We start from the raw sequence: 24,228 nt of genomic DNA on the forward strand, positions 1-24,228 counted from the left end.
TATTAAATAGACGAAAGAATTCTCGGCTCGGTCTCTCTTCAGTTTTATTCGCAAAAGTTTGAATCTATATAGACGTCTGGTCTAGCTATAACGCATTGCGACAGTCTTTCAAAAGTAATACTGCAACAATGACAAAATCCAATTCTTATCGAATTTGGATAATTCGATGTCTATTAAAGCGTAATATTGGGTTGGCAATTAAGTGATTGCGGATATTGTCAATACCATCTAATGACAAAATCCGCAATCACTTAGTTGCCAAGCCAATACATCCTGACGATGGTTTTACGAACAAGAGTGACGGAATAGGAAGGGAAACGACGATAAAAACGAACGAGGGGAAAGATTGTAAGGGAATATTTTGAGAGGATGATGATAAAAAGAAGAGAACAGGGTGTAAGAACGGAATATTTAGTAGCAAAGAGGAGAAGAGAACGTGAAGGATATAAGTGGGTTAAGAGTGCAGAAAAAGATATAGGAAAGCAAAGTGACAGGGGAAAGAATGAAAAAAGCGGATCACGGGGAGACTCGTGTAAAAAGGGAGGAAACGAAGAATGAATTGATTACTCGATTAAAAAAGAAAAGGAGGGAATACAAAGGGGAAGAAGATATCGGAATGAGCGGAATAAAAAGGAAATAAAATATAGGAAAAAGAGAAATAGGGATTTAGGATAAAGAAATGGATAGAAATAACGAGAAGAAGAACAATGGAACGTTATATGAATCATATTCGTAAACAATATGTTTCCATATAATTTAATTATACATGTAACAATTTTCAAAAGAAAAAGCAAATCGAATAAGAGTCCCTTTATGCAAAAATGTAAAAATGATAGCACGAACGTAGTGGAAATCGTAACAAAAGTAGTTTCCAAATATTCGTATTATTTTTCAATAAAAATGACTATGTTCTACACAGACAGGGTTAGTTTACGATTCAACTCTGTGGTAGCCGAAAATGGTTCCGATTGAGTTTCCAATGTACGTTGGATAAAGTGCCAATTTGATTTGCAGGAGTTGAATAAATAGTAGCAGAGAGAAGTAAAACATTGAATTTTTTATTTAGAAGACAAATAAGACAAACGAATTCTACTAAACTGGATTCTACCAGAATGTTAAATAGGGCTTGAACTATAACATCCCATGGTGTCATAGAAAGGGCTTATTCTACTATCTTAGGACCAAGAAGGATTCTACTACTTTAATACAGTTGAACAGGTCATAAATTCTATCATCTTTGTCGCACACACTAGTGAACTTAAGCAGAAACTGGAGAGTTCTACTACTCTTACAAATAAATTTCCATCTTTATGGTTATCGTCAGAGAACTCGAGAGCTCGGAGCGTTGATTCTGGAATATTACAATAGGGTGCAGCATTCTCCGTTCCTTTTTGTTTCAGCTATTCCTAGATCTTTGTTATTTATACTTTCCGGTCCCTTTTGCACAATCAAGTTAATATTAAAACAGTAAAAATTGGTTAAAGTCACTAATCATCGGTATTAATAAACAAATGGAACAGATTGGATTCGAAATACCTGATTATGATATTTCACTTGTCAGTTTACCAACAATTGATGATATCGTCAATTATTGCGCAACAAACGTGCTAGTAACATTCCAACATAAAAGTGGATATTACGTTGATAAGATTATGTCTACCCGCCATTCAAACCTTACGTTCGCCTACTCTCACAATTCGAACATAAAATCCGCCGATATACCGATAAATTGATTGCACGCACGTGTAGCGCTCCGCCATAAAAATCTAAACTAAAAGTAAGAAAAATAAAGAACGCGCCAACTAAAATGAGATATAAAGCCACATAACTAAAAACTACAAGAGATGAAGTTAAATCAAGGCCGAGTTAAAGCAAACGAAGGAAGAAGCCAGAGAAAGATATTTCCAAGAGGAGGTGGAAGATCACGGAAAACCAGAAACAGGATTAAAGGCGAGGAAAACCGTTCAGGAAGACGCAGAAGGAACAAGTCAGATGAGTCGGGGAAAATTGGACTCGGTTAAAGGAGAAAGAAAAAGGAGATGTCGCGCAATATTCAAGGAGAAAGATAGCTGCTTCTTTGGATCGAAGCGATTTAAGAAAAAAGCGAGTAACGAATGGGGAACGAATCGAGCTGGATGGTTATGACACACGAAGGAAAAAAAATAGAATGACAAGGGAAAGATAAATTGGGGACCATAATTCCGTGAAGGATCAATCCTTTGACCCTCTCTTATCGTTCTTATCGGCGATATCGTTCATCGGGTTTCTCTTATGTGCGTCCTCGGCAACTCTTATTTCCGGTTCTAGTCAGAGACACAGTCCTACGAGAAATACATTGTTTCCGGCTCGTTTTTATCGATATTCAGCCACGGAATTACTTGGAGGAAAACGACGATACGATTATCGGAAGGCGGGGAGGGAACAATTTTATTTTCCTCTTAGAGAAGAAGGCTCTACCATTCAACGTTAAGGTCAGATATCTTCTGTGATCCTTTGCTAGAAGAAGATTGGGAGAACGTAAATGATCTCCGTAGTTTATGGGAATTGGCCTCTCGATACGTTTTCTTGGCGATGTACGGGATAGAGAGAAATCGGAGTAGTTCGAAGAGGTCGGCAGCTCTTGGGTCAGTTTTGGAGATGACCGATTAGAAATACGTTCGTCTCTTGAGAACTTGTGTTTAGCGACACGTTAGGAAAAAATTTATGGGACATGTTTGTAACCTTCTAAGCTGCCTTCGAGTAAAGTTTTGTCTTATATCTTTATTGTCTCTATTCCTGAATCTTCGTATATTCGTTGAATCACAAACTTGCAAATATCTCGTCCCGCGTGATATTATTAATTTCAAAACATGTAGCAAATACATATTTCATTTAGAGGTATGAGAATACAATTTTCATATTTATACTGGCAAATTCATTTATTTCAATGGAATGACTTACACCTTACCAATTCACAGAATAAAGTAAAAACCACGAAAATGGTAAAATTAAGAGTGCAAATATCGTGAGCAACGTGGATTTAAACAGCAAATATTGTTTCAATTGTTCGCTTTAAATATTCATACGTGTTATTAGTTGTAAATTAACGATGGTCCATGTCATTCTTACAAAAACGTTTGCGATATTCATGAATTATATTTAAACATATGAAAACGATCATAAATCAAAATATAAAAAGTCCGTTTATTTATTACCAGAGGAAAATTAAAATTAAGGTACAAAATTTGGAAGATCGCGGCGGACTTAGATGCACAAAGCGTCGTTACGCAAGCGAGTCATCCAAGTTGCACAATTTTTGGCAGCGATCGTCGCGAGCAAACACGCAATTTCCTTATAACTGAAAACTCCACGGCCTCGACGTAACCCTCGAGTCAATTAATTTCACTTCGTTAATTCGTTCGACTGTCTGCGTTGTTCTCGCTGACTCTTTTGTACTTCTGCCGTCCTTTTGTGCTGCCACCGAAACGATATACTCCCTTTTTACTCGTCCTATAATTACGCCCGATACCACAGCCATATCGCAATGAAATCATTTACCTGGTCATTGTTCCGCGGCTTGCACACTGTAAAATGGCCGCGCAGACAACGTCTCGTTCGTTATTTCGCGATTGAACGCGAATGGCCGAGTTCTTTCAGTTCGAATCCTCGTCGAAAGCGAATCTTCCCAACGCAAGATGAATATCGAGCAAAGATCGATGATTCGGCGCGTTAATCCGTTAGGTCGATCTCTTGCTTTCTGTTTCCGCGAACTTTGAGTGTCTTTGGGTTCGTTTGAAAATAAACGAAGAGTAAAATTCCTGACTCGGTTTGAGTTAGGTTCTGTAGTTACGAAAGAGGCCTGTGAGAGAGTGTGTGATTGCCTTGATTTCTGCGCTGTACGTGACGATTGTATGTACCTATTCGCGAGGATAATTTGATGTCTGGAGCTCGGCGAACGTTGTGGTTGAATGTGTTCTTTGCTACTCAATGACGTTACCTTTTCGTTACAAGTTTACTGTTTAGGATTGATAAGTAGCATCTTGTTTCGGAGTGATCGTGATGCGGGAGTTAGAGGCAAATTAAGTTTGAGTTTATACTATTTGTGGTGGAAGGTTTCAGGTACGGTGATGTGCAATTTATTATTATTATTTCTTGCAGGTTCTTTCGTATATTCGATGTAGAATGTAGAAATGTTGAGCTGCAGGGAAATGCTACTCAACTAAATGAGAGGATAATGATTATGGTAACATAAAAATACCTAAGGAGTTGAGTATATCTTCTGGTTGTTGCGCTCTAGAGTGGCGTTATTTCTAGAGCAAAGTTCTTCAAGGATCGTCAGAAGTATCAGTTTAAACATAGCTAATGTTTCAAACAATTAGAATCAAAATTATCTAAGACTAAATTTGAAAATTTACTCGATTCATCATCTTGTCTCGTAAGTCTTTTCTCAGAAAGCTCATCAATTTCAGTTAAATTGTTAAAAATGTTTGTACCTGTTCACACAAATAGGTTTGTGTAAATTCTATTCGTCTAATTGGATACAAATATTTTTGACAATTTAACTGAAATTGAGAAGCTTCCTGGAAAAAGACCTACGAGACAACATGATGAATCGAGTAGATAAAAAGTTCAAGTTTAGTTCTAGAAAAATTCACTTCATTGTTATAAAAACCTGAATTATCCTCGATACTATTCGATCCTATGATGTAGGACACGGTTTTTGGCTATCGAAGACGAAAAAGATTAAAACCTCTAAACTTCCTGTCAGCAAACATCAATCAACACTGCCAACAACGTACTTCGATTCAAAGATATCCCTTTCTTTTCGCGATCCTGTCGCAAACTTGCCAAACGAGAATCTTTATCAATGTCGTTCCATCAACCAAGTCAAGCATCGACTAAATAATTCGCTGATTCGGCTGTAAACATGTGTCACGTTTTGTTACATGCTCCGACATGTGCAAAGAATCTGTTGTCCTAATATCAAATGGAAATACTTTAATCTCACGCGACGTGTAATTTTAATTGGCGTAGAAATTTCGAAAAGAGCACATTGTTTGTGACAGGTGTGACCGGACGCTGGTATTTTTGTTTCGCAAAATTGGAAGGTAAATAAGATTGAGAAGATCGTGGATCACAATCGGGACGATTCTTCGGGATACGTTGCAAAGCAACGCTTAGCTGCGCGTCTAATTTATCGGCTTGGCAAATGATCGTGTACTGTGTCACTGATCCAGACAACGTCGCTCATAGTCACTGTGGGTGGCATTAGTCATCGTGCCAGATTCTCTTGTCTTTAACCACGTTACTTCGTTTGTACAGATTAGTAGAACCGTCTTGTAATAATGTACCGACCTCTGCCTCTTGTTAAAATTGTTTACCGCGTTCCAAGACGAAAATGATCGCCTTGGCAGAGTTTGGAGGCGCAGTGAAAAAGTCGAAAGCACTGTTAAAATATATCTCCTTAATCTGTTGTAGAACTAAGTACAAACATATTTTTATCGTTAACGTATAGTTAGATGTATCACGTGTGTAGGGCATAACTAATTCAATAGCTACAGATTTTGTTCACGTCATTTTTTATTACCATTAATAAAAGAAAATGGTGTGCAAGTCTATGAAAAATAAACAATTTTTTAATTCTGTGAATGTTCTTTTATTGGAGTTTTTATTTGAATCGTAAATTATTGAATGATCGTTCGCGACTAGAAAGTAAAGAAAATTAAAGTAGAAGAAAGAATTTGATATTAAATACATATAAAATAGTATTTTCAATCTTTAAATGGCAATTATGACTGATATTTACAGTTTAGTTTATGTAGCGTCGTATTTTAAAAGATTTTATGCATCTTTTAATGGAATTATTAGTTTTCGAAAGTAGGTTATTCGTTTTCTAAAAAATCACGACGTGCTCTAATTAATAATTTTTTTAGAAGATTTTCCAGTTCTTCCAACTTTTCCTGCTCTCTGTATATGCGTATGCAAACTTCCCCGAGTTTCCGAGCAAGAAAGGAAAAACGGGAGGAAAAAAGTCGAGGTTATATCCCATAAAATGGAATTACAATGAAATTCTCAGGCCACGTACTTCCAAGATTTCCCGATTCCACGTGCACCGCTTAAGTATGTACAGTGTATAAAACGTATATAGTGTATAAAACGTGTTAGAGTAATATGGCTCCGGCGTTATATGCACGTTAGAGTCATCCTTATTTCTATTGTGCACAGCAGCCTCTAGAAATCGTAGTGCAGTCAGCCAAGCGCTATCATCCAATTCTTTAAAATGGCAAATTTTTCTGAAAGCACCTATGCTTTTCTTTTCTTCTCTATTATAGTTCTAGAAACAAGATATGAAACGTTTAATTCTTCGACAATGGAGACATTTTACTAAGAAGTTCGTTTCGTCTTAAATTCGCAACAATTTTACTTGAGAATGCACTGTACATATCAAAAATTTCGAAAAGAATTTTTGAGAGCGCGCTGTATTTGCGAAGGAAATTAATTAAATGAGAAAGATTAATTCAAAGATGCATTGTATTTCTATGGAAATTTCTACTAAAAGTTCTACTTAAAAATGCACTGTATTTACAAAAAGAAACATATTAAAAAAGAATTACTTTAAAGATGTATTTCCATAGAAAGTAAGAAATCTATTTAAAGATGCATTCTATTCTGTATATTTATTTATTCTCTGATATGACAAAATTTCGTAATTGTAGCGGCATACAAGTTTCAATGGATGATTTTTTTTATTATTTTTTTTTTTTTTCAAAAACAATTTTATAGCGTAAACGTGCAACAATATTGTAGCAGAGATTATTAGAAGGTAAAATTCGCGAACATAAAGCTTAGGATTGATATATACATAGGACACTGCGATTCTGTGTTCGCAAAATAGACTATCGTATCTAATAATAAAACGAAAATGAGGGTTCACAATGAGAGGTAATAGCGATGATAGCGGGTAACAGACACGCGGACAACGCATAAGCGCGTGACAAGGACAAAAGCGGACGCGCGCGTCGGTCATTTTCCAAATTTCTATTAATCAGCCCTCTGATGATGAACAATCGTGTGACGAGTAATTAACCGCTACTCCGATAGTTTCGTAAATGAACAAAAGACGCGTGCACTTAAATGATTCGACGAATTGTTCCTATTATTGTTGTTAATTACACGCGTTCTCTTCCAAACGAACAGATATCTCGGCATGTGACATTCGCTCTTGGATCATTTAATCATTGAAAATGGCGAAGTGAAAAATGAATACACTGTATTGTAATTTGATTCTCTGACAAGTTTCAATAAAAAAAATTACTTCGCTTTGCAATTTCTAATTCTTTTGGTCTTTGAAGAAAAAGAAGTGACGAGAAGAAAACGAGAGGAGGAAGAGCTTCGGTCGAAAAAGATTTCTCCACTTCGCAATTTTTTTTTTTTTTTTTTTTATTCTTTCCTTCCTGTATGGATTCAATGATTCTATAACATTTTAAAAACTTGTAGTCTTCATAACATTACAAACTATCATTTGGTACTTAACCCACTGATCGCAATATTGTTTTCGACTAATCTGATCCGCATAATGGATCTTACATTTCCTAGCCTAGTTTCTCATTGTTTCGAGCTTTAAAAAATCTGAAAATATTCTCAGGTACTTACTATAGTCTCTCATTTATTATACAAATGGCATTTCAACCAAGTGTTTACATCTTTCTGTAATAAAAATACAATTTCGACGGGAGGTTATTTGATAGTACACAGTATTGTAATAAATAATTATTTTAAAAATGTAATTGTAGGATTTTATCCACAAGACCATGATAATTCACGATTAAAAATAGAAATTTGCTAGTCCTTAGAAAAGTAATTAATCCGATTATTTATTATCGAAAAACGATACGAGACGTTAATTTGGAAAATAAAATGATTCATAGAAACGAATTAAAAAGTTAAGAAAAATAATTTATTAAAATTGCACAAGATTTTATTACGGAAGACATATATTTTACACACAATTTTTGCATCACTGTCATTTATTTACCAAAAAGACTGTGGGTGGCGATACGGGTCGCTGGAAACACAGCGCTTATTTTACTTTCGCACTATTCGGAACTGAATGGAGCGAAGTAAACGGCATTTGAGCAATCAAAGCTGTGTTGGTGTAAGGTTTTTCAGGAGCGACAAGTCTAATACTCTCGTTTTGGAGAAAGTGAGCGATGAAAATTTTTCGAGCACAAGGATCCGTTATGCCAATGGATGCTTAATAGGTTAAATAACAGTGCCAAATTGGTAGGAAAATTACGATTTTCAAAAAATGTACGATTAAGATATCCTGAAATCATCGAATCGACGATTCTCTTAGTCTTTTGGAATTACCATAATTTCGCTCTTTCACATGCCTCCGATAATGAACTCGGTGACTCGCAACGTGTCTCAGCCGGCAGCATCTCGCCTAATAAAACGAAAATGCACTCATAATCCTGTTATCAAGCCAGCCCGGTCAGGAACAATAGCGACGACGCGCGTTCACGCGTATTCATAGCTACTTATACACGATTGTTCCCTAGGTCGTGGAATATGCGCGACGTGCATTAATACCTGTGGATACCCGCATTTGAAACAAACGGTTAATGTATACACGATGAATAAAACATAGCCTGGCCCTGCCCCTCCTCCTGACTTCTCCCATTTCTCGCCACCCATTTGCCCTTCCTTCGATATCGATTTTACTAACGCGGCCAAGTTTCGACGATTGTTTTCCGCCGAACCGTACGTGCACTTCGTCGATGCGCTTTCATCGGAAATAAATTATTGTTGTGGGATTGTAAGCGGGCTGTTTCTTCTTTTTTTCTTTTTTTTTTTTTTTTTTATTTTGGGGGGAAAAATTAATTTATGTATTGGGACTAGTTTATAAGTTGGTTGGGAAATTTTTAATGAAATTAGCGAAAACATTGGTATTTTGTTAAGTAATCCATTTTTTCCTAACTATTAGGTCGTCCGAAAAGTTTCTTTCGTTTTATAAGGAAATAATGGATGCACAACATTTTCCGTTTTATATTATTTTATCGAATTACGTATGATCCATTTTGTTCTATCAAAATAAAGATCACAACGTTCCACAGATTAGTATTTCATGTTTGTATACATTGTAAGATGCATCGTTGTAGAAGACATGTCTGTAAAAGAAAGACACTTTTCGGACAACCTAATATTTTGGAGCAGCGTTGCGAGCTCTTTTTTCCAGAAAAGTTTTCGTCCCTTTCGACGATGAGTTTCTTCAGGTAAATTTTACTTGAGTTTCCTCGAATCCTTGGGGGATGCAATTTTTCGTAATTGTAATAATGATGGACGCTTAAAGAATAGAAATTAGTAATGTTATGTCGCCTGGTTTTAATCGCAAATATCGTTAAATTAATGGTAGCATTTATTAACATTGCAATAGCAATTGACAACGATCGATTATGTCCATTCTATTTGTGGATTAGAATATACGCATTAAAACAAAGTTGTGATTTAATAGTATCGTCTGACGCCTGTATAGCGTCGTAAATCATCGTGCATAATAGAATCATCATCTCTTGTTTAGTTTAGTTTACATAATTCACATTAGATTTCCCAATTCTGAGTGTTGCTTTAATTTTAGATTAGCTTCTAACAATAGATGTATCTATATATCTCCATATTTCGTATCTCCATCGATTTATATTTATATAGTAACTATTTTTAACTAAAAGCCAGTTACTAACACAGCCCAAGGTAGTGTTAGCGTAATGCGAAGTCTCAAACAACTGTACGCTTAATCATGAAACTGGAGAGGTATAAAAGGAAAGGAATTTGCTACTTCTCTGCCAAAATTCTCACTTTTCATCGTCGACGATGCAACCTCAATAGCCTGTAGTTCGTATTAAACGCGCGTTCCGAAAAACAGAAAAAGAGAAAACGGGAAGATTAATTACGTGCCGACCAATTGCGTTGAAACGTGAACGAAGATTTCGCGTAGGCGCTTTTGTTCGCGGTGCATGCCAGTTCCGCTAATTTCGTCGTCTCGCGTCGAGCCGGTCACTGCAATTAATTAACCAACGCCTGAAATAAAGCGAATAATGCTTCTTTCTATCTATCGCCATGAATGCCTTTGTGATCTTTACAGTAAAGTTCCACCGAACTTTGTATTTCATACGATGCAATGTTTTGATTTATTTCTATAGAATCGAGATTTTCTATGGAAAATGATATGTATATTTTTATTCGTAAACGTTTATAAATATTGTTAATTCTGTATACATGTGTTCATAAAAATTCTCTGTGAGAATTGTAATATTCTACTATTGGTAGCGATAGTATAATGTAATATAATATAATATAGCGTAATTGATAATTATTAAATTATCTTTGCGATCTTCAAAATGTTTATAAATTTTGTTCATAAACGTTTAGAAATATCACTAGTTCTACTTATAAATGTTATTGAATATTGTTATTTAAGAATAATATATGAACATAGAATAATTTATTGATTCGTATAAATGACAAAAACTTGCATTGTTTTGTATTGATATTGTTTAGGTACTTTTGCTAATTCTACTTATAAATGTTATTGAATATTGTTATTTAAGAATAATATATGAACATAGAATAATTTATTGATTCGTATAAATGACAAAAACTTGCATTGTTTTGTATTGATATTGTTTAGGTACTTTTGCGATCTTCAAAATGTTTACAAATTTTGTTCATAAACGTTTATAACTTTTGCTAATTCTACTTATAAATGTTACTGAATATTGTTATTTAAGAATAATATATGAACATAGAATAATTTATTGATTCGTATAAATGACAAAAACTTGCATTGTTTTGTATTGATATTGTTTAGGTACTTTTGCGATCTTCAAAATGTTTACAAATTTTGTTCATAAACGTTTATAACTTTTGCTAATTCTACTTATAAATGTTATTGAATATTGTTATTTAAGAATAATATATGAACATAGAATAATTTATTAATTCGTATAAATGACAAAAACTTGCATTGTTTTGTATTGATATTGTTTAGGTACTTTTGCTAATTCTACTTATAAATGTTATTGAATATTGTTATTTAAGAATAATATATGAACATAGAATAATTTATTGATTCGTATAAATGACAAAAACTTGCATTGTTTTGTATTGATATTGTTTAGGTACTTTTGCGATCTTCAAAATGTTTACAAATTTTGTTCATAAACGTTTATAACTTTTGCTAATTCTACTTATAAATGTTACTGAATATTGTTATTTAAGAATAATATATGAACATAGAATAATTTATTGATTCGTATAAATGACAAAAACTTGCATTGTTTTGTATTGATATTGTTTAGATACTTTTGCGATCTTCAAAATATTTATAAATATTATTCATAAATGTTTAGAAATATGGCTAGTGCTATTTATAAATGTTCCTGACTTATTATTATTATTTAAAAATAATATATGAACATAGAACAATTAAACTCTATATTGTTTCATATAAACGGCAAAAATTTGCATTGTTTTGTATTAATATTATTTAAATACTTTTGCGATCTCCGCGAAATATATGCCTGCGCGGAACTTTTCGTATCCCCTGTATACTCTTTCCAATTCGTTTTCAGTCTTTAGGAATACAATCATGATAGACGAGTCTCATAATAACGCTATTTCAAAATGTTTCGCGCAACATACATAATATGCTCGTAAATGGTGTCTACACGTGTTGGAATTCTTTCGTTTTCTCTGCAGGTCTGAACACGAGGCATCGTAGTACAATTCATTCGTTCCAACACGGTAAATGTAATTCATGGCGCGTTATAAATTATAGAGCCAGGGCGCGAAACCGAGAGAAATAGAGACTAGAGACGGAAAGACGGGCGGATAAATAACGCGTTTTCAGCTCCGCGCTGGAATCGCTCAGCCGGGCCAGGCCTCTATAAAAAGCAAATTTCCCGGGAAAATAAAGCGGGTCGCCATCGATGTTCTCGCGTTGTTCGCTCGCGCCAACGCAACGCTACAAAGATCCTGGGAGAAAAAATACCCGCGATTTTCAGTCCGATAATTTTGAATCTTTTATTTTCCGCCCCAGGTTCCCCATTTAATCTATCGCGATTCGTAAATTTATAGAATTTATAGAAGCGTTCTTGCACTAAATCTGTTATTCGCGATATAAATAACATAAATATTAACGATATTTATAAATATTGCTGTAGCCGGTAGAACCGCGTCAACTAAAATTCGTAAACTTCCGTAGGAAATTGATAAATTTGCAATTTTTTGCATTTTTTTGGCAATCCGAATGATTTATTTTTAAAAACTTCTTTCTCATATACCGTTCTATTTCCATTTCTTTATAACCGTTGGTTGTTGTTCCAACGTGAAACTAAAATAGCATATTTAGTTGGACGATAACTTATAGCCAAAATTCTATCGTGAATAAAAGATTATAGATTTTGGTTACGAGATACGATAATATAGAAGAATGCTGGCATATTAAAATGACAATTTGTCTCTTCTTTGTTGCAGTGCGTATTGTACCTGTGGGCACTTAAGCTGTGCCATCCAAACACACTGTTTCTTCTCAGAGGCAACCACGAATGCCGTCATCTTACGGAATACTTCACATTTAAGCAAGAATGTAAGTAATCTCGTTTTCGCAAAGAACACGTCTCGAAAATGTAAGCATTTCCAGGAATTCATGAATCTTTCGATGAATTTTTCATACGTCCTACGTTTTTTAGAAGAATTCATAGTTCCATAGCCCTGTCGTTTGGAAATTCTTTGATTTTCAGATGAGAAAATCATTCCGGTATATTTGGGATATTTGCTGAAGCAAAAATTTTTTTTTTATCTTTCGTCGCCTTTTTTTTCACGAGAGCAGCGAATTTCGGTATATTTTCAATGGATCGCCTCTGGTTTCCCTCGGTTTCAATTCCCAAAGTTTCGTATTTCAAATTTCTACAAAATCACACCTATACATATATATATATACATGGTTAGCTAGCTGAATAGAATCCAGGCTTTAGAATATTTCATTCCCATCTTTCGTGTTCTTTATTTTGTCGAAACTCGCAGCATTCTTTATTATGATGCTGAACTAAACCGATTTTCTATCCACAAACAGATTTCCTCTTATTAGGTATCGTACAAAGAAGGATTTTAATATTCTTTGCCTCTCTGTTACGTTCGTTTACTTTTTGAAATTGCACGTTGGTTTTCTACCATCTTCTTAGGCTTTAAATAATATTATCATTAACAAGAATGCTTCAGTCGAAAATCCCAGTGTTTCTGCTATTCTCTTCGACTCTAAGCATCCTATATCAGTAGATCCTGATTCAGAATCTTCTTACTAGCTTTGTACTATTTTGAAATAACCTTGTTGAAATTTTAATCCTTTGACATAATAAAAATTTGAAACGAACGATTTGACAAATAAGCAGAAAATTGAACACGCCTGTGAACTGTTTACAGGAAATAAATATTAATAACTATGTTATGTATGATAACAAGAAATAGAAATACGTATTATTTCTATCAATGAATTCTAGCTTCTATTAATTTGCATAAATTTCTTTTCCAAAATTCTGCTCACGAATCTCAATTTCTTTCTCTACCGTTAACCACCTAATTTAAATACTCCTGTTATTCTAATTGCCTAGAATTCACAGCTTTCTTCGAAACAAACATTGATTACAAACGTGCATTACATTAACCATCGTATGAATCATCGTAGTAGATAGTCAGTGAAAAATTTCATTTGCCATAAATGTCTACTATCATTATACTAGATCGTTGTTCAACGAGTTCTATAAATCTACGTACGTTTACAACACTAAGAAGTTGTTCATGAATTTTAACCGACAAGAAGATGAAAAAGTCATGCAAAAAATATTTCTATTTCCCGTTTCACTGTCAAGCACAAACATACACATTTCCATCTCTCGCATTCACCGAAAATCCAACAAAATAATACTTTCAGCTACCCGTATCTGCTTCTCTAAGCCCGGAAATCCAGCGAGATTCCTCGGCGAAATTCCATTTCGCCACGGAACACGTCAAACTGTCGTGAGCATTCGTGATCCGACGAAATTATCGCGGATCCGAGATCTCCAGGTCCAGGGACCATTTATTCAGGTAGCTTCGACGGGAGGTTCTCGCGCGATCTTCGTGGAATTGCAGGATCCGAGAGTTTCCGCGTGCAATCAGCGATATCTCGAGGCTCTCTGCGTGGCGCAGCGGAGGCGGCCCGTGGAAAACCGTATCGATCCTTGGAAAATTGTCCGATACTGGGTCAAGCCGCGTGTATTTACGAGGCTCGTGTTAACCCGCCACTGTGTTACGCTCGCGATTTTAACCGTGTCGATTTGAAATCTGGTTAAGGTCAAAGACCGAATCATTCGATTTCTAACTCCAATGAAATTGGATGATCGTGCATTGGATGAAACTGAATCCTTTGGATTTATGCAGCTCCATCGCGATCAGGATTTTATAATCTTGTAATGCATTCTAAGTTCATTTTCAAACAGAGATGTACATAGCGCGATATGGAATGAGGAATAAAATGTGGAACGATGGGAAGATAGGAATGAAATATAGGAATATTTCATGGAAGAGCGGGGTGTTGATCATTCGTTTCTTAGTTACGGCACAGAGAGAACATATTTTACGCTAAAAATATCTCCAAAGAACTTGAAATAATATTCTTGAAAATTCCTATGAATTTCCTGTCGCGCTAAAAAAAATTTAATTATCCTTTCCATACAAATCAAACAAATTGTAATCTAGAAATTGCTCAAACAATTACGAATCTAATTTCAATAATTTCTAGTTTCGTTCGTCAACTTTAATAATTTCGAAAGAATGTTTCAACGTCTCGTCTCTCATTTAGCAGATCCTCGGTCCGAATGATTTCTCGATTTAAATCATTTCAAAAGAAATGTTACATATTTCGTCCATTATTATCAAAGAAAGGCGCGGTCGAAATCAACGATATTCCAATTCTCGTTTCTTCGATTCACTCGAATCCATTGCGGAAACACGCCGTTTCCATGTTTGCTGCACGTTGAACGAACAAAGTGGTGAAACACATGACCAGAACGAGGGTTGTTCGGCGATGATGCCGCGACGAAACTCGCAATCGTTCCGTTCTTGACTTATTTATTCGGGTCAAAAGCTCGCAAATGAGCTTTCTGGAGTGTCCCAGCGCGATGTCTGACTGGCATCAAAAGAAAGTCAAGGAGACGGAACTCGATCTCCTCGTTAATACAACGAGAGAAGCGTGAGCGAGAAAGGAGGCCGAGCTGAGCAGGAGGAGCGTGTAGAAGCGTGTTGGCAAGGATGATATTACGAACCATGTGCAATTAACAAGAACCAGGCAACCAACGAACGTAATAATCAAGATTCACAGTTCTCTGCATTCGACACGTTTATCGCCGGTCTATTTTGGCTGATCGTGAACCGTTGATTTCATTCTACGTTCTAGTCTTAGGTGATTCTAATTAAACGAGAATCTTTGAAATGTCTCTCTGGTTTCTCTTTCAAAAGATATAATTAAACAGAAACGATAGTAAGTACAACGATTTCAAGAAAATAAGAATTTTATTTGCTTGAAACGATACAACGAACTTCGAATTCCCGTTTTCCCCTTAGACTTCCCTGCTGTTCCCTGTTGTATACTGTCGACAACGAAATATCAATTTGATAATTCTATTAACACTAGAACTTCCTGCGACTCTTTTCTTCGTCGTTGTTAGAAACAGGTCGCAATTTCTGACAAAATTAATGTACACTTTCATCCTATAGAAAATGATAATCTTTTATTTCACACGACGAGTATACACGTCAAACGCATCGAAATAAAGCTTTGAATTGACGTGTATACTCGTTGAACACACTTAACTGATCAAACATCATCGAACAAGGATGTAATAAATTCATATATCAACTTGAATTATGCCGACTATGTCGACTGTTGAATTATGTCTACAGTAGATTCGTCGAGTAGACGGACAAAGTGAGGAAACGTTGTTGTTGAGCCTCAAAGAGGCCGTCGAGTTCTGCCTTCGATCCAACTTCCTGTCTTGACGAACAAGAAGGATTTCCTGTCAATAAAACGACCTCCCTTGGAATCCTTTGGACAACCTGTGTGAAGATTTGTCGACGTTGAAGCTGGACAGATCGTTTCTCGTGGCTGATACTCGGGATTTCAACCGAACAGATCTCGAATTTGCTCGAGGATCGAATCTTTCGACGAGGAAAATCGTTTCGATCGTTGTTACAGACGTTAAACGAGGGAAGAACGTTAGAAAAGTGGAGTTTAGAAGACAGAATCGAGCCGGAAGTCGGTTAGTGGATTTAGAGAGTTGAAGAGTTCCGAGGGACACTTGGAAGTTTGTAACGGATGGTTCTTTTAATGGAGGTCTTAGGTTCGATTGTTTTAGATGTTTAGAAAGCTTGTTTTAGAAAGTAAATAGAGAGGAAGATAAAGAAAGTTGTTGATCGAAGCAGAATGGGGCGGCTGCCGCTGTTGGATGTTTTATTGGCACAAGGATTTCGAGTGAAAGGAGGTTTGAAAGCTTTTTCATTAATTTTTCACAACTCTGAATGTACGATAGCATACGGAAGTATTCGAACTTTTAAATATTTCGAAACATTTTAAAATCTCGATAATATTAATTTACTTAATTTTTATCTGGTTTTACCTGTTGTTAAATTTTTGTTTGCTTACTTTTCAAACGTACAAATCAAACTAACAAATTAAGAAGAAATACTTTTCAATTTCTAATTCTCTTCTTCAACAATACTTTATATTTCATTATTTATTATTTTATACTTATTTTTAGCTATTTATTAATCACTAATTTATTTCTTCAAAAATAAGGAAGAAAGAAATAAACATAAACGAGGATTGAAATATTAAGAGAATAACTCACAAAACCCAGTTAATACAAGAAGCCAAACATGACAAAAAGGAATTTCAACTCTTTCTATTCTATGAAACGTTAAGTTTTCCCTTTTGGCTTCACTTTTCACTCGAGGCAACGAAAATTCCTCTATAGAGGGATTTATTATTCTCGGTGGACATACGGTGGCTGGGTACAAGAAACGATCCTTGAATTCGTCCTCCCTTTTACGATGTCCTCACGCACGTGCACACGGAAATCTGCACGGAGGTTCCATGGCCCGTCTACCTTGCAGCCCTTCTTTATTGCTCTCCAGAGTCTTTTCTTCCCTTTCCTTTTTTTATCTGCTCTTCCCGACCTTTTCTTTCGCCTCCTGGAAAAGAGGATACCCGTTCCATGCTCCTTTGTAGCTGGCAAGCAACAAAAGTTGACGTGTGGCCATTAAAAAAGTATCTGGCTGCAGTGAAAAATCTGAGCCTAGATTTTTCACACCACCTTCGAAATAATTGACGCGTGAAGAACATTTTCTTTGAAAAAGAGGGTGACTTTGACTCGTTTGTGTAGAGGGAGGAAAAAAGGTTCTTGGTATTCGAAATGGTGCGAGGGTGAGGTTTCAGAGTGGAACTGACGGAGCAAAATAATTTCTTCATAATTTTTCATAGAAATTTTATAGACCCTCGGGGTTTGAAAAGGACATGTAATTTTTTTAATGGCGAACATGGCTAGCACTAAAAGCACAAAGAAAGTTAAAATGGCTAATTTGTAATTTTTCATCAAAGTATTATAGATTTTCAGTTTAATCTTTAACAGGGATTGTATAGATTCGCAACCTAATTTGCATGCATAATTTATCTCGCTCTTACACTGTGTTTTTTGATGTTTTTTACTTTGTATTTTTTAATGTACCATTCCTTTAAATTTCTTTAGTACGAGTCCTATATTTCGATCGTCAGTAGTTCTATCACCCAATGTTGTGAATGGCTTGTTTCTCGATTAAATTACAGGATTAATATCAGGTTCAAGCTTCTTCTCGTGTAAACATTCTACCGAACAGTAGATTTTTGACTTGCAGTAAAATTCCAGGTCATAATTATTTCAATATTATTATTTTTGTTAAACCAACATTCGATTTGCCTTTCTTTTATCTCCTAGTCTTTCTAAAAACCAAATTACACGATCCTCCATTAGAACATAGAATTCCGTCAAACCTGTAAAAGCGAGAAATACATTGAACGAATAAATTGCCCGGCTTTAATCCATTAATACCAGATGAGTTAACTTTCTGTCTGAATAATTCAACACAAACGACGTGAAACGCGTAGAGACCTCAAAGATTCCTCGTTCTATAGACAATAATATTCCGAATCGTGACAGCCAGTCAATTTCGAACATCAACTTTTTCCTCCCGCAACTACCTTTTTTTCCCCCCTCTCCGTTTCTTTCTATTCACTCTCATCCTATTCACGTTACTTGTCGACATACAAAGAGCATCCAGAGCTACGTATAAAAAGGCTGAGAACGAAACAATCGAGCGTATCGAATCGCGTTTTAGCGACGCGTGAATCGCCGACTACCGACGCTGATCGTTCCTCGTTCTGACGACCATGTCCTCTTTTCTGCTTTTCAGGTAAAATAAAATACTCGGAGAGGGTGTACGACGCTTGCATGGATGCGTTTGACTGTCTACCGCTAGCGGCCCTCATGAACCAACAGTTCCTCTGCGTGCACGGTGGACTCTCGCCGGAAATTCACAATCTAGAAGACATACGCAAAGTGAGTAGAACGTTCATTGAGATATCCCTATTGATGGAACGACGTACAGAGTCTCTTTCATTCACATATTGTGTATTAAGAGCGAGCGAAGCGTTGATTTCATGATAGAAATAATAACGTAGAGATTTAGCGTAATTAGATTCATCGACGCGAAGATTTGGCGCGTTGGATTCGACGAGGTTCCTAGAATTGTTTGGATTATTTGAAAGAATTTGTTGATATCGCGCATTCTTTATTCCCGTTTTATTTTTTATTTATTATCCTACTGTTGCTTTGCAGAATCTACCTTTTCACAAACAAATAGAATTCCGATTGTATATGAGTAAATTTTCATTCCGATTTTCATTACATTCTCGTTTTATTAAATTTGAAAAGAATTTTGCTAATTTGTATCGATTTCTCGAATCATCGATGAGATACGCGGAATAGAAAAATGGTCTTGAAAGAAATTTGTATAACGTCGAAACCGGGCTATCTTTCTTATACTTTTCGTTACTACTTAGATTGTCAGGAAAATTTCGGAAAATTCGAAAGCAAGGAGCTGATTAGAAATTAACAAAACACTTTCTATATTATTACAGTAAGCTATTGGTTACTATATTTTATTACTATTAGTATTATTATTATAAAATATTCTTTTTAATAGTCTCCTTCCTCCAGCATTCAAGTCTTTTACGTTCGTTTTTAACTTCTTGAGATTTATGTTTGAGGAGCTAAATTCGTAGATAATTCAAAATACATTCGAAGCTTCTCTAAGTTTCCTATTTTTTAACGGTTGTCGACGGATTCGTTGGTCGGTTTTCCAGCCGCGAAATTTTTCGCTGTCGAGAGCAGGATTCAATCGATGGGCGAATTTTCGTAAACGACCAAGTCGCCTGTCGAGCGAACGACACGAGTGTTATTGGAGCCTGGCCTGTGTAGAGTATCGGAGTACCGGAAGCAGAGCAGGCAACCGATGTGCTGCCACCTGCTCTATCGATCGTTCACCTAAGCAGTGTCCACCTTGACGCAGCGAGTACGCACCAATGCTACACGCTCACGCGTCTCTTGCTTGCCAATTTGTCACAGAAAATACTCTTCTCTTCTTTTCTCCTAACTCGCTATTATCTATGTAATCTACAGAACATTTTTCAACTGTTGAATAATCTTCTACTGTTTGTTGACGCAATTCAAACGTCTTTATCAAATACCTGGAATTGCAGCTTTTGTATGAAGTCTAAAATTATGGAAATTCTAGCTTTAGTTGTTTGAAATTCAAAATTGCAAAAACTTTGGGGCTCCGATTCGTTAGGCTTGTAGAGATCGGAGATTTTTTACGAGAAATTTAGAGCTACAGGAGTCGTAGGTGATACATTTAGGGCTATGAAAAACCCGAATGTTTTTTTAGAAATCCAAGATTGCAAAAATTTTAGCGCTTCAGTCTGATAGCCTTCTAGAAATTCAATAGCGTAAAAAGAAATCTACGATTTTTATAAGAAATCTACAGCTATGGAAATTGTAGCTTTTTAAATATGGCATTTAGGATTACGAAGATTTTGGATTTACTTTTATTAGAAATCCAAGATTACAGAAATTTTACTGCTTCGTTTTGTTAGGCTCATAGATATGCAAAGGTTTTTAACGAGATCTAAGATAGACGCACGATATTCATAAAAGTTTGCTATGATACAAGTGATCAAAGTATTGTACATTCATGAGTCATAGTACGTCCATCTACCGATCAAACGTTCAAATCGATAGTTGATACTCTTAGTTATTAAAAAGATGATTGGTTTAATACGTATCCCTGGACCAGCAGTGGATCTCGATCGCTTATATAAATCGCGAAGCTAATTAATACCGACAACGCGATATTTTACGAGTCCGTTACAAATGAATATTAATGCCGGATCTAACCATAACATATTAATATTCTATTAACGTCGATGCTTCCTGACGCGTTTAATCGTTACAGGATATTACGCACTCGAGTGTAGAAAACAGAATAATTCGCATTGGAATTTGCCCAGCAACGATTAATCTTGCATGCAATTTTATGTTTCTGCATATTATTGTGTAGAATTCCTCTGTACATTACGCGAAGTAACGTTCCCGTGAACGTTTACGCGAACGTTATACAGCGAACATAACGGCCGAGAATTTGCCTGACGAGCAACGTCGATATTTTCCATGTATAAAAATAAAATAAAGATGGAAATATAAACGTATATATAAAGTGTTAAAAATTCCACGTTAAAATGCCATGACACGAATGAACGTGAAATACGAATGCCACGTTTATAGGATTGCTTTTAATATAATGTAAAGTAAAAATTTCCTGAAAGAAAGTATAAAATGTAATTTTTCATTTATTGTTAAAAGCTTACTGTTTTTAATTATTATATTTTCATTGGTAAAGGCTGACGCGACATTTTAAAATACAATATCACGCGTTAAATACGGATCATAGACTGTCAACAGTATAAATTCTCATGTTATTGCTATAATTTAGTCGAGAATTTTAGTTAGATTTTTCCAAAAATAGAGCATCCACAATTGTAAAGCACTCGACAAATAAAAATGTACACGATCAAAATAAATATCTATATCACATTAACGTTTATCACGCGACGATATAATGTCGATATAAATTTTTCTCAATTTACCAAATAATTGAAAAATAATTACTATTCGACCAGTAATACAACCATAGCCGTATAAATGGCATGAGTGTGTGCGTGTGTGAAATTATCAAGTACACTGATAGACTATTATACTTGTCTGTAACAATGGCAAAGATACAAACGTTTGGAGGTAAAGTTAATATAATACTAAATAACAATTTACTACGTTCGAGAATAAATTGTCATCAACGTCAATCTTCTTGCATTGACAAAATCCGTCATTTTAAAATACACCGTTAACTTTTCAATAAAGCTTTATGCTTATGCCCATGTTCGTACAGAATTTTCACCTCGTTTTCGCTCGTGAAACGTATCAACGAAACGCTTTCATTCTGTTTCGTAATGTGGAAAATTGTCGAAAAATGATATTCAAACATTCGATAGAAAAATAAGAATAAAACGTCGCGTTGACGATGTGTTTGAAAGTTTTCGAAAGAATCGTACAAGTGTCGCGGTATCCTGTTTCCTCGTTACACGAAAGGTTCCGGGGATTTTTATTTCCGTGACACTCGTAAAGATACACTCGTAAGAAACGGCAGCGAAATCCTGTTTGTACTTCCGCGACGCGACTTTTCCCGACGCTCGGTTCAACTCGGTGGAAAGACCTATGCGAGTTGTTCCACCGATTGGATCCCAGTAAATCCAGCATCGAGTTTTCATCTTCTCCTTATCCAATAGCAGCTGGTATAGCGTTTAAAATTTTCGAGCGGCAATCGATACTTACTCAACAGGAAGTTTTAACGATGGAAATGATGAATTGAAGACACGTGAAAATCGTTGGAGCTCTCTCGTTGTTCGGTTGTGTTTTTGTTTGTAATTTGCAATTGGGAAAATAAGATTTTTCGAATTGGAAGTTTTGGTCGCGGAAATAACAAAAAAAGAACGAGTTTCTCTCTTAATAATGGAAAAAATAACGTGATGACATAATGTTACGTATTATAATACGTGAAATTTCGAATAGAAATACATTGAAAGTAGATAATAATTTTTTAAACGGCACATGTAATCTAAAAGTTACTTTCGGAAGGATTAAACTTCTTGAATTTCTTGATTTTCTTATAATTCGATTTCGTTTAGTACAAAGAAAAGAATACGAGTATAACAAGCGTAAAATTCATAAAAATTGTTAGAAATATTTTATTCCTTATCGAAGTGCAGATAGTATTTTCCGAGCATGGCAGTAATTTTAATCTTGCAAGTTTAAGATTCGTGAAGATAAATGAGAGAAAGTTGTTTGTCGTTCGATCCTAGTTGATGCAGTTTTCGTGAAAGACGGAGGAATGTTGGGTGATGTCGATTTACGTGGATTTATGTGGCGGAATGTTGATAGAGTTCAATGACACGAGAGGATTTCGTGGTACGCGAATACCTAGTTGCTCGCTATTCAATCGCTGTTCTATTCACCGCACCGATCCATTCGCTGCAACATGCTTAAGACCAGCTAACTTAATCGGAGTGGCTCTTGGTAACCGCGGAAAATTGTTCTGTCTGCTTGTTGTCGCGTGAACTGTGTCAAACGTATCGAAGGCGATGCACAGAATTTCGCTAACTCGAGAACACAAATGTTGTTCGATATTCATTTGACAGGAAAACGTTTACACAACGTACGTCTCTCTTCTGAATGAAGTTCCAACGAAACAAACTATAGATAATTACAGATAATTTGCATATTGGAGGAACGACCTTAAGTACCATCTAATTTCATCTAATCTGTATCTCGTCATGAATATTCCATACGTTAACTCGACCAAATTATGGATCCTCAAAGGAACTATCTGAGAACATTTCAACCACCAAAGAAAACTAATCTTTCAGTTGAAAGATCAATTGTGGAACAAGAAATAGGATTTTGTCATATTGATACCATCGTTTGTTCTTCTCGAGATCTATGTAAGGTAACACCGAGAGAATTAAACGAGCAAAGTTTCAGCCGAATATTCAAAACCCTAGAAGACCTGAAATTATTTCCACGCTGGAGGAACGATCTTGAACAACTGGTAATTTCACGCATCTTACATCTCGTCGTGAATATTATTCATTTAACACAATCACAAACTACGAAACATCCTAGAAGGAATTACCTGAGAACACTTTAACCTACAAAGGAAACGAATCTTCCAGTTGAAAGATCAATTCTGAAACAAGAAATAGAATTTTCTAACGTTAATACCATCGTCTGTTCTTCTCAAAATCTATGTAAGGTAACACCGAGAGAATTAAACGAGTAAAATTCCAGCCAAATATCCAAAACTTTAGAAGACCTGAAACAATTTCCATAGTGGAGGAACGACCTTCAGCAACCCCTAATTTCACCCGTCTTACATCTCGTTGCGAATATTCATTTAACGCAATCAAACTATGAAGCATCCTCAAAGGAACTACCTAAGAACGTCTGAACCGCTAAAGGAAACGAATCTTCAAGCCGGAAGAACCGTTCTGAAACGGGCAAAGCTGCCAGCCGTCTTTGAATAGTAATTTCGAGACAGACGAAGAACGAAGGCAATTAACTCGATTCTTTGTGTTGCGGGCCAGCGAGAAAAGCGACGAGAGACGATCGACGCGATTGTCCTGCGGGAGCTTTTAATATTTATTCACGAGGTTTCATCAGCGTGCATCATAAAGCCACGGATAAGAAATTCCAGCCGTGTTTCGCGATATCCTTCGCCGCGGTATACTTCGCCAAAAGCCAGCAAGTATTCCGTGATCCGCTTTCGCGATTCGACATCGAACCATGGTGATCCAATGTTTTATTTTCGAACGATTTTACAGGCACCAGGAACCGACACGCTTGATATGGAAATTGACAGTCCCAGTAGGATGATATCGTCGATCCTTTGAGACGCGAAAGCCCGTAAAACCGTTCCCATACGCTTCGTTCATCCTCTTTGAATTTTCTCCTGCTC

The 24,228-nt window shown here is 35.9% G+C and overlaps 1 protein-coding gene across 5 annotated transcripts in view; it reads left to right on the plus strand.

Moving 5' to 3' along the window:
• Window positions 1-24,228, plus strand: part of LOC139990156 (uncharacterized) — a 150,565-nt gene that overhangs the window by 65,870 nt on the left and 60,467 nt on the right. For all 5 annotated transcript variants that reach the window (XM_072009130.1, XM_072009129.1, XM_072009127.1 and 2 more), the window contains exons 4-5: window positions 12,514-12,625; window positions 18,517-18,662. In XM_072009130.1, the coding sequence (XP_071865231.1) occupies window positions 12,514-12,625; window positions 18,517-18,662 (258 nt within the window). The remainder of the gene's footprint in view (window positions 1-12,513; window positions 12,626-18,516; window positions 18,663-24,228) is intronic.

Source organism: Bombus fervidus, chromosome 8 (assembly GCF_041682495.2).
Source record: "Bombus fervidus isolate BK054 chromosome 8, iyBomFerv1, whole genome shotgun sequence".
NCBI lineage: Eukaryota > Metazoa > Arthropoda > Insecta > Hymenoptera > Apidae > Bombus > Bombus fervidus.